At 45.6% G+C, this 12,151-nt stretch overlaps 1 protein-coding gene across 6 annotated transcripts in view; it reads right to left on the reverse strand.

Annotated features, from left to right (window-relative positions):
- Nucleotides 1–2,794: 2,794 nt before the first annotated feature.
- Nucleotides 2,795–12,151, reverse strand: part of EGFL6 (EGF like domain multiple 6) — a 72,328-nt gene continuing 62,971 nt past the window's right edge. For 3 of the 6 annotated variants that reach the window (XM_040467602.1, XM_040467599.1, XM_040467597.1), the window contains 3 exons: nt 10,676–10,780; nt 7,087–7,352; nt 2,795–3,344 (listed from right to left, as the gene is read on the reverse strand). In XM_040467602.1, the coding sequence (XP_040323536.1) occupies nt 3,234–3,344; nt 7,087–7,352; nt 10,676–10,780 (482 nt within the window). In that variant the 3' untranslated portion in view covers nt 2,795–3,233. Of the gene's footprint in view, nt 3,345–7,086; nt 7,353–10,371; nt 10,570–10,675; nt 10,781–12,151 lie in introns of those variants that run through there. The other 3 variants (XM_040467600.1, XM_040467598.1, XM_040467601.1) reach the window with 2 other exon arrangements.

Raw genomic sequence — 12,151 nt, forward strand, 5'->3', positions numbered from 1 at the left:
GCTGTGGGTTGATGCGCACTGGGACTCCGTGTGGTGGCTGTGGTGGAAGGAGACAAGAGCATGGGCCTTGGGGAGCGTTGGCAAGAGGGTCTTCGAAGGGATGGTGTGCCTTAGGGTCTAGGTTATGTTTTATTAGAGAGGAGAGTCCAGATACGAGGAAGCCAAGAGAGGGGCAGAAAATGAAGATCTCAAGGGAATGGGGCTTTCAAAGAGTCCAAAGGATAAGTGGGGGGATGATTAAAAGCCAGATAAACTAGAGAGTGTGATGTTGGAGTTCAAGTTCAGAGGTGATGATCAAGTCCAACGGGGCAGCCACGGTGCAGTGACCGGGGAGATGACGGTAAGTGGAACAGAGGCCCACGAACGGTGAGCCTGGGACACTGGACGGGTCATCTGCATAGATGTCGCCACGTTGGTTGATGGCAATGGCAAGGGAGGCCAGAGAGGGCTGTAGAGCGATTTAACTGGACCCTTAAGGATCGGTGGTTTTTACACGGAAGCAGAGAAATGAGAGATTGTGAACAAGAGGGGATCAACTGGGTGCCACCTTCCACTGGACCCTGCATGTGGGCAGTGTAGGACGATGAGCAGGGCTCATTGGATAAGGCTGCCAGGGGAGAGGTAGCCCTGGGAGATAGAGGACACCATAGCCTGTTGGCTGGAATTCAAAACAATATTTTGCTATTTCAGGATCCAAAAAGTTAGTCCCCCAAGACCATGGTCTTGTGGTGGAAATGGCAGGGGTAGCCCCCAGGGGTCAGGGAAGAGTAGTCACCAGAGTCTGGATTGTGCTTTGTTTGAAATCCCAGATAGGCCAAGAGACGGTTCAGTTTTCTCTCACTTAATAAAATGTTGGACCGTGACTGGTTTGGGACAGGGATAGAGATGCCACAGTGTCATCAGGGACCCAGGCGTCTTCCAGCTACGCGCTCCTCCACAAGGTACGGTCCTGGACCTCATGATCACAAGGTAGCTCACAGAGCTCCTGCCCTCACGACCACATTGCAGGAAGGAAGGAGGTGGAAGAGGAATGGCGAGAGGGGCTTCCAACTGACAGCCCTCTTTAATGACTCTTCCTTGAAGCCCCACCAGTGACTTCAGCAGGCTCTCCCACCTTAAAGAGAGGCTGTATATACATATATATTTATATGTTTACACTTGTAAGGCAAAATTCGAAAATGGATATTGGGTAGGCAACTTTAAGTCTCTGCTACAGCTCCTAGAGAGACATGAAACGCTATTATTTAATTCAACTTAACTCGGCCTTGGGCAATGATTCTCTACCTGTAGAGAACATGATTCCCAGGCTTCCCTATTTCGTTTCGGGTTCAACATCTCTTCCTTTAACCTGGATCACCGGGGCACTGGTCCTTCACTGCAAGTTCTCCCTTCTATCTTCCTTTATTCTAAGCCATAACTATGCTCTCCAACTTCCTTGGTCATTGAAGAAACAGGGGTTCTTTTTCAAGTTCTACCACAGTATTAGAAACCACCTGTATCCGTTAGCTCTTGCTGTGTAACAAACAACCCCAAATCTTAGCATCTTAAAACAACCATCTTATTATGTCTCACAGTTCTGCAGGCTGATGTGACTTCGCTAGAAACCTCTTCATCTGGTCTCACTAGAAACACTTATTTTGGGGGTTTTCATACCTAGCAGCTATCCTAACAGATACAACCACAGCCCTTGGAGACTATATGCCAAAATTCCTTCACACTAAAGGAAAACAACGCTTTCCCCCACCATCTTAAAAGGTTGTATGTGTTGGTTGTATTAAAGAGAACACTGTTGGGAAAAGGTTACTAAATTGGGGGGAAAAAAGGATCACTACAAGTTTCAGTTTAAAAAAACTTTGGGGCGCCTGGGTGGCTCATTTGGCTAAGCGCCGACTTCGGCTCAGGTCACGATCTCGTGGTTCGTGGGTTCGAGCCCTGCGCCGGGCTCTGTGCTGACAGCTCAGAGCCTGGAGCCTGCTTCGGATTTTGCGTCTCCCTCTCTCTCTGCCCTTTCCCTGCTCATGGTCTGTCTCTCTCAAAAATACAATAAACATTAAAATTAAAAATAAAAATAAACTTTAAGAGTGAGGCTATAAACATTAAAGATTAGTAAGGAGGCCATTTTCTCTCTTTCCTTCATCCTACAGCTCAATGCCTTCATTGCTTTAGGGGGTAACAAATATCTGGGGAACCTTCTGTTTGGGAGCTGTCCTGGACCCAGAATCTAAAAACATAATATACGTTCATCCTCAGGGGAATATACTCAAGATTCATTACCACACAAAGCTGTTCTTGAATTTGGAAGAAAAGAGAAACAGAAAAGAAGGCACTGGTCTTTCTTCTGTATCCTGGTATTTGCATGATTTCATCTTAGGGATTTCTCTGAGGCCTTACGTTCAAGAACGGAAGCTAACGTGCATTGCACTTATGAGGCCTAATAAAGCAGTCGTGTGCTCCCAGAAAAGGAAGTAATTTTATGAATTTTTTTTTTTAATTTTTTTTTTCAACGTTTATTTATTTTTGGGACAGAGAGAGACAGAGCATGAACGGGGGAGGGGCAGAGAGAGAGGGAGACACAGAATCGGAAACAGGCTCCAGGCTCTGAGCCATCAGCCCAGAGCCCGACGCGGGGCTCAAACTCACGGACCGCGAGATCGTGACCTGGCTGAAGTCGGACGCTTAACCGACTGCGCCACCCAGGCGCCCCAATTTTATGAATTTTTAAGAATGCAAAGTATTTCCGACGAAAATGAATAAAACCCCCATTTTCCAGGAAAGCAAATAATTATACACGCAATGAAACACAGCATCAAAAACTCATTTTCTTACTTAGGAAAACTTAAACCATGACACAAGGTAATTATTTGGACGTCATTACAAAGAATTTAAATGTACAAGCTTGGCTGTAAAAGATCAGGCTAAGCCGCTTAGGTAAAAACCTATCTGTGACGTCATAGTTTCCAAGGAGTGCCAGGAAAGTCAAACAAAGAAACAATTCCCTGTAGTCTTTGTTGTTGTTGTTTGTTTTTATACTTCTAAAAGCACAGTGGCACTACATTTAAAGCAACTCTTGGCACGTCTTATACAAGAAAGGCGTGTGACAATAATGTTTCTGTTGGTACATTACAACTTTTCAGTTTGTATTTCTAAAGTGGGGGAATCTATGGTGTAATATCAGAAAACAGAGAACTGACATAAAAAGCCGAATATAAAGATGCAAAAGACCACGGTCACCTTCAACCATTCACAGATAAAAGGCGATCTGGACATAAGCCTGAAACCAGAAAGACGCCGTCCACTGCAATTTCTCCGGCTTTTCCCCTGCCACGTTCTGCTTCAAAAATGATCTAATAACGGAGAAGATATAAAATAGTTACTTTCAACTTCCAAGTCAAAGATATACTCAAACTATTTAATAGCTATTAAAGAGGCTTGAGCTCGGGAGCCTGGCTGACGTAGTCGGTCGAGCATGGGACTTCTGATCTTGGGTTGTGAGTTCGAGCCCCACCTTGGGCACAGAGATGACTTAACAATAAAAGGACTGAACTCATCAGCCCTATTGCATAGGAACAGGCTTTGACATTGCATGCATAGTAACGTATTTCCAGATGCCAGTATCTACACTGAGCGGGTTATAGTCAGAGAAAACTGGGTCACTGCACCACCTAGAAGAATCTGGACAGCCCTGAAGAGTGGAGAAGGGTATGGTTGAAGAGGAAATTTTGGAATTCCCATTTCAAGAAAATAAAAAGCAAAAATGAAAAAATCATGTGGTTTTCTTTTCCAAAACCAGGCTAGAAGAAATTTAACATTCCCTGTGAACATCTAATGTAAAACCGAACAGTTGAAAGAGAATTATTTTGATATATTCAGATTTTGGGAGTTTGTAGTAGTATGGTTATTTTTCCGAAAACATTGGCTTTAATATTGGAAATTATTGGGAATGTTGTTGTTTTCAAATGTTGAAAAATGTTTGCTAATAGGCTATAATCATTTTCACCTATGATAAAGTAGATCAAATTAAATATCTATTATCTATTAACAATCAAAAGAGAAGCAAACTTCCTTATGTTGTAGAAATACTAAAAAAAATTTATCTCTAAATTGGACAAAAACTGACAGGAGTGACTCACTGAACAAAATGAAAGACAGACAGTTACTACTTTATATTCATTCGTCCAACAATATTTACAAAGAAATATTATGAAAATAAATGACAGCTGACTGATAGTTTTTCTTTTTTGCCCGTTACCACAACTTTTTAAAACATATCTTGGCTATCATAAGTAATCCTGCAATAAACCGAGGCTGCATATATCTTCCCAAATCAGTATTTTCGGTTTTCTTCGGGTAAATACCCAGGTGTGAAATTACTGGATCATATATGGGAACTCTGTTTTCAATTGTTTCAGGAATCTCCACACCGTTTTCCACACTGGCTGCCACCAGTTTGCCTTCCCACCAACACGGCACAAAGGTTCCTTTCTCTCTGCATCCTCACAAATACTTTTCGATTTTAGCCACTGTGACGGGTGTGGGGCGGTATCTCATTGTGGTTTTGACTTGCATTTCCCTGATGGGTGATGCTGAGCATCTTTTCATGTGTCCGTTGGCCATCTGTAGGTTTTCTTTGGAGAAATGTCTTTTCACGCCTTTTACCCATTTTTTAATTGGATTATTTGGGGATATTTTTGGTGTGGAGTTTTAGAAGTTCGTTATATATTTTGGGTACTAACACTTTACTGGATGTCGTCTGCAAACATCTTCTCCCATCTAGTAGGTTGTCTTTTACTTTTTTGTTGATTATTATTTCCTTTGCCGTGCACAAACTTTTTATCTTGATGTAGTCCCAATAGTATATATTTGCTTTTGTTTCCTTTGCCTTAGGAGACATATCTAGAAAAATGTTGCCATGGCCGATGTCAGAGAAATTACTGCTTGTGCTCTCTTCTAGGGCTTTTTGGTTTCAGGTCTCATGTTTGGGTTTTGAGATCACTCTGAGTTTATTTTTGTGTATGGTGTAAGAAAGTGATCCAGTTGAATTCTTTTTTTTTTTTAATAAAGATTTTTTTTTAACATTTATTTATTTTCGAGAGACAGAGAGAGACAGAGTATGAGCAGGGAAGGGGCAGAGAGAGAGGGAGACACAGAATTCGAAGCAGGCTCCAGGCTCCGAGCTGTCAGCACAGAGCCCGACATGGGGCTTGAACCCACAAACTGCGAGATCATGACCTGAGCCAAAGTCGGACACTTGACCGACTGAGCCACCCTGGGGCCCCAATTCTTTTTTTTTTTAGTTTATTTATTTACTTTGAGAGAGACAGAAAGAGAGAGAGAGAGAGAGAGAGGCAGAGAGAAAGAGGGAGAGAGAGAATCCTAAGCAGGTTCTGCGTGGTCAGGGCAGAGCCTGACACAGGGCTCGATCTCACAAACCATGAGCTGAAACCAAGAGTTAGATGCTTAACCAATTGAGCCACCCAGGTGCCCTGGTCCAGTTTAATTCTTTTGCATACAGCTGTCCAGTTTCCCCCAACACCATTAAGAGACTATCTCTTCTCCAGTGTATATTCCTGTCTCCTTTGCCATAGATGAATTGACCACGTAAGTGTGGGCTTATTTCTTTTTTTTTTTTTTTCAACGTTTATTTATTTTTGGGACAGAGAGAGACAGAGCATGAATGGGGGAGGGGCAGAGAGAGAGGGAGACACAGAATCGGAAACAGGCTCCAGGCTCCGAGCCATCAGCCCAGAGCCCGACGCGGGGCTCGAACTCACGGACCGCGAGATCGTGACCTGGCCGAAGTCGGACGCTTAACCGACTGCGCCACCCAGGCGCCCCAATGTGGGCTTATTTCTGGGCTCTCTATTCTGTTCCGTTGATCTACGTGTCTATTTTTGTGCCAGTACCATCCTGTTTTGATATCTTGAGCCCTGGGATTATAATACCTCCAGCTTTGTTCCTCTTTTTCAAGATCACTTGGTCTGTTTGAGGTCTTTTGTACAAAGACCTCAAATTTGTACATACAAATTCTAAGATTGTATGTTCTAGTTTTGTGAAAATGGTATTGGTATCCTGGTAAGGGGTGCGTTAAATCTGTGGATTGCTTTGGGCAGGAGGGACATTGTAACAGTATTTGTTCCCCCAGTCCATGAGAATGGAATATCTTTCCATCTGTTTGTGTCATCTTCCACTTTCTTTTCTCAATGTATTATAGTTTTCAGAGTACAGGCCTTTCACCGCCTTGGCTAAGCTTATTTCTAGGTATCTTGTTATTTTTGGTGTAATTGTAAATAGGTCAGCTCTTTTGAAGTTGTGTTTATTTATTTTGAGAAAGAGCGTGCGCACGAGGGAAACCAAAAGAGAGAGAGGGGCAGGGGGAGAGAGAGAATCCCAAGCAGGCTCGGCACCGTCAGCATGGAGCCTGATGCAGGGCTCGAACTCGTGAACCGTAAGATCATGACCTGAGACGAAATCAAGAGTCAGACGCTTGGGGCGCCTGGGTGGCTCCGTCGGTGAAGCGTCCGACTTCGTCTCAGGTCACGATCTCCCGGTTCGTGGGTTCAAGCCCCGCGCCGGGCTCTGTGCTGACAGCTCACGGCCTGGAGCCTGCTTCGGATTCTGTGTCTCCCCCTCTCTCTGCCCCTCCCTCGCTCACACTCTGTCTCTCTCTCAAAAGTGAATGAACATTAAAAAAAAAAAATAAGTAAAATAAAAATAAGAAACAAACACTTAAAAAACTGACCCTGCAGCTTCCACTCATCGTGATCAGTGCCGGGCACAGAATGAATGAGCAAGACATTCTTTTACATATTAAGTTACACATGTAAAATTAGAGTCTGGTTTGGGAGGACGCTGGTGAGGAGCCGGACACACAAACGGATCATTTCCATGACACGTGAGGGGCACGCACCTGACGGGTGTTATCGCGAGCTGCGCTGCTTAGCCGCCTGGCCTATTTTGCTCCAGAATATAAACTCTCGAAGTATAGGGAAAAAGCCTCGCTCATCTTTAGGGCCCCACCGCCCCTCTGTTTGTTGAGTCACTGCAAGAGAATGTCAGTATCCCATGTGACACTGGTTTTCCACTTACACTTTTGGTAGTGCTGATCCCTTGCTCCAACTGAATTTTCCCCGTCTTCCACCTTTCGTCCTTGCTCCTGGTCTCCTCCCATGCCAGGGCGTTGTTACTGCTTTTCACAAACACTCGAAGTTTCCCGACTTTGTCTCCGGCCAGCCGGTAATCAAAGAGCAAGCAGAAGTTGCTCTGGGGCTGCAGGTCCGGGAGCAGGAGTTTCAGGCGGCCGATGTCCTTCTTACGGCCTGCCACGGCCGGAACTGCCATATAGTAGCCAACGGCTCCAAGAGAAGAAAAATGCGCAGTTAACGAGGCCATTGTAAAGGGTCTGGCTACGGGGTATAGAATAGCACAGAAGATGAATGATAACCGGATTCAAAATCTTAAAAAAACACACAGGGGGCGCCTGAGTGGCTCAGTTAGTTAAGCGTCTGACTCCGGCTCAAGTCACGATCTCGCGGTGCGTGGGTTCGAGCCCCGCCTCGGGCTCTGTGCTGACAGCTCGGAGCCGGGGGCCTGCTTCAGATTCTGTGTCTCCCTCTCTCTCTCTGCCCCTCCCCTGCTCCTGCTCTGTCTCTCTCGCTCTCTCAAAAAGAAATAAACATTGAAAAAACAAAAAACCATTTTTTATAAAAAACAAAATGAAAAAAAACAAAAAAAAAAGAATAATAGTCTCCTGTAGGGAAAGCTGAAGTCTCTCTCATTTCCAACACAGGAAAGACAATTTCATGCTAAAATGGATTTTAGGGATCACAGAGCTGAAATCCCTTGGGGTACGGAAAGGGAAAGCAAAGGCTAGACAAACGGAGGAATCTGTCCACATACACAAAGCGTGGTGGTAAGCAGAGACGGGGTAAGAATCTAATGAAATAGTCTTTTGGCACCGTAGGTAATTTGCAGCTGATGGAGAACTCGTGTTCCAGAACTTTCCACCTTGGTTGTTTGAACCTTGGACTGCATTTTCCCACAGAGTCAATGAGATGTATGACGGCCAGCTCCTTAGGTAGGGTGGTATTTAATCCACAACATACATGAATTTGTCCTAATGGTTTCACGGAGCTCAACTACCGCCTGTAACGTATCAGTCCGAGTTCCGATTGAGGAATGGAACACACCTCCTTCTATTTCTAAGATCCATGTCCTAAGTATAGCTCATCTTCAGTCCTTTGCTTGTGGCTGTGACGAGCCTGGGCAAAAAACTCTCAGGGAATGGGGGTCTAAAGAAGTTGACGAAAAGAAAGAATTCGTACCGAAGCCAGGAGGAATGCATTGGGGGTAGGGGGTGGGGGCCCGGAGTCTTCTGCTAGTATATTCCCAGCGTCACTTGAAGGACCCAGGTTGACCTTGCCTTAGTTTTCACTGGACTCCGGGACTGTCTGGTCTTTTCCCCAGCTGCTCAGGTTGCCTGATTCAGCAAATAAAGATACAGGATGCTCAGGAGAGCTTGAATTTCAGATAAACAACCTGTCTGAGGGGCGCCTGGGTGGCTCAGTCGGTTGAGCGGCCGACTTCGGCTCAGGTCATGATCTCACGGTCCGTGGGTTCGAGCCCCGCGTCGGGTTCTGTGCTGAAGGCTCAGAGCCTGGAGCCTGGTTCGGATTCTGTGTCTCCCTCTCTCTGACCCTCCCCCGTTCATGCTCTGTCTCAAAAATAAATAAATGTTAAAAAACAAAAACAAAAACAACAACCTGTCTGAGACGTACAAAAAAGTGTTCTCCTGCTAATCCGAAACGTAGGCATCCTACACTTTAGCCACTGCCACTCCACCAGTGACACCCTCTCTTCTGTGACCCACCGGGGCAGATTTCCCTACTCTCTCACCTAAAGCCCATTTTGAGTTGTCCTTGAGATTTTATCCTTCTAGAAATGCTGATTCATCCCACGTTTCCTCAGGGAAAGACGAGCCCACCTAGAGATCTGAACAGGGCACAGGGGGGAAGAACGTATGATTTGAGTGACACAAAGGCTGGGAAACCTGAGGCCATTTGTGAATCGCGTTTGTAAACAGGGGACTTTCCATTGCTGGAAAACTCCACACGAAGACCCTGCTGACGGTGTGAGCTGTCAAGATTCTGGAATAACCTACGGGCTCCCTGTATGATGTGGCTCTGGCGGACAGAAACTTGGAGATGTCATGATGGAAGAAAGGAGAAATGCAAGTTAGCTATTGACCAGACAGGCTCTCCCAAGATATATGGTCTTGGGACTGGTTAAACCTGCCTTGAATCTTCGGCGATAGTTCCACTCACACAACTTGCTGCGTGAGATGTACCCCCTCTACCCTAATCTCAAGTTTTGCAAGGAATTTTTGTTGGGGGATATCCAGGTTTCCTGGTTGCGTGTGAAGGCTTGAAAGGCAAGGTCTAACGGAGGAACTAGTCTAGAGGAAGGATCCAGGAGAAGGATCTTGTAACTGAGGGCTGAACTTGTAGATTCCCAAATAAATAAATGGATTGGTAAGAAAGTCGAGTCCCCAGAGTTGTCTCTACCTACACCTCTACCTGTCAGCCTCAGGAGACAGGGCCTCGATTTATGCTCCAAGTGGGTTGTATCAGCCAAAATGCTCTACCCAAGGGGAAAGCTAGGGCCCGTCAATAGTGTTTAAGCAAGAAGTGGAAAGTGCTAGAATTCCACAGCTCAGAGCTGAAGTCGAGAAAAATCCCAGTGTAAGTGGCCAGAAAGGAATATGCAAGCGACGGAGGGGAACATTCAGTCCAGAAGTTCAGGTTGCTGACCTGATGCTCATCATGGTGTTGCTACTTTGAGGGGTGGCTTTACTAAAACTTCAGGTTTAGGCAGAGGTCATATTTCCTTCCCAGATTTATTTCCCCACAAAAAGCAAAACAAAAACTACAGAGCACCACGAGCTGCCAAACTGGGGAAAAGAACAGCTTCTTTCTACCCTTCCCCCAATACTCTTAAAATGTACATGAATTCTTGGGCCCTGGCTGGCTCACTTGGTAGAGCATGTGGCTCTTGACCTCGGGGTCATGAGTTTGAGCACTACGTTGGGCACAGAGATTACTTAAAAAATAGGGTTTTTTTCTTTCTTTTTTTTTTTTTAATTTTTTTTTTCAACGTTTATTTATTTTGGGGACAGAGAGAGACAGAGCATGAACAGGGGAGGGGCAGAGAGAGAGAGGGAGACACAGAATCGGAAACAGGCTCCAGGCTCTGAGTCATCCGCCCAGAGCCCGACGCGGGGCTCGAACTCACGGACCGCGAGATCGTGACCTGAGCTGAAGTCGGACGCTTAACCGACTGCGCCACCCAGGCGCCCCTAGGGTTTTTTTCTTAATAAGTCAAAAATGTTCACGAGTTCTAACATCTGTCTCTCGGCAGCAGGAGTGACTATGGAAAAGTTTTGCTAGAACATCCTGTATGTGGGTGGGTGGGGGTAAGAGGGATAAGGCGGGACACAGATACTGAACCAACGGAGCCATTCATCAGGGCAGACTTCGGAAGGTCTAGAAGTTTCCAAAGGTGACAAACGCTGACCTAACGAGAGATAGGAATAATAACCCTCCGTCACTGGAGAGCCTTCTTTACCTGTACGGAGGGCAGAGCACACAGCAGAGAACACGAAACAGTAAAATCCAAATACCATTATCTCGATCAGCAGGATTCCAGTCAAAGTCATCTTCTATATCCTGTTTCCAGTCACAGACCCCGTGCTCAAAGCTGCAGTCAACTGAGATATTTAAATCTGCTAAGAAAAAGGGTACATTGTATAATCACGAAGAGTATTAGAAGCACGTCTGACATTTGGAGCTTTGGAAGGAAATGCCGTATTTTCAGCTGTTGAGTATCGAGCTAAGCTACTCCACGGTATTGCTGCGTCCGCAACCATCTGGCTTGGCCAAACAGCCTACGGGGTCCTAAAATGGACTTTTGCCCCTCATGCAGGTGCGAGCCCTAGAGACAGCCTGCTGAGTCACAAGCTAATTAAGTTCCTAATATGACTTCCCAACAGCCCTTGTAGATAAGACTCCCTTGGAACTCACCAAGACCCAGATCTTTCTGGTTTGAACGGACCAATCCACTAATAAAGGCCTGTGCTCTAGGTCCCACCTCTCTCTCTAAGCACCCTGCCTCAACTTCCCTGTGTGGCCCTCGAGGCGTGCCATGCTCCTACAGGACCTGCGAGTAATAAACTTCTCTATCTCAATTTCTCTTGTGGTCTTTTGTTGAGCCATCTGGCACCCGGGGAGCTCTACCTGACAAATATTAATTTAACAAAATCATAACAACTGCACGGAGTACAGATCACGGCCACTGAAATGGCCTTAAGGACAGTGTCAAACCAGATACTGCTTCAACTTAAACCTGTGAAGTCCTTCTGGCCAAATTCTGTTGTGATCTTAAATAAAGTAGAAGCAAAACCAAAAACTTAAAAAAAAAAAAAAAAAAAGTAATGGGCAAGAGCCCTGTGAGCAAAGTGAGACAGAGAATATAGGCAAGAGTTTGTAAAATTTGGGCCAGAAAATCTCTCCTACCCAAACGAACTAGTGCAGACCTTGTCAGATCCTTCGGGATAATCTGCAGAATGCTAAATTTCTCTGTGTGAGGGTATTCTCTTGCTGGAGCATGCTCGGATCAAGCCAGGCAGACCAGAATACCAGGAAGCTATTTCCCCAGGAAAACCCTCAACCACTGATGGACAGGTGTTGGTGGACAGATACCACAATTTTCTTGCCTTTGGGTAAGACCATAAGTCCCTGGAATTGAACATGGACCTGAAGTCAGACTGGAATCCAGGCTCTCTCTGGTCTTGCAGAGGGTCCAACTGGGATGGAGGTCCAGTGGCCACAGTGGTGCCCTTCCCTGCTTTTATGGCAAGCCAGGAGTACCAGGGAATTAACACCCTCCCGGGAGCGGCCATTAATCATTGTCAGATGGGAGATGGTGTATGAATACCCAGCTCTCTTGTCCTCCAATAGGACAACTCTGAGCTGTGTGTTCTACACTGGCTTTCAGAGTTCCCTGACGGGATTGAGCTTCAAGGAGACTGAGTTCCCCAATGGGATTGAGCTCCAATGGGATTGAGTTCCCCAATGGGATTGAGCTCCAATGGGATTGA

This window comes from Herpailurus yagouaroundi, unplaced genomic scaffold (assembly GCF_014898765.1).
Source record: "Herpailurus yagouaroundi ecotype Mexico unplaced genomic scaffold, PumYag 67525, whole genome shotgun sequence".
Lineage (NCBI taxonomy): Eukaryota > Metazoa > Chordata > Mammalia > Carnivora > Felidae > Herpailurus > Herpailurus yagouaroundi.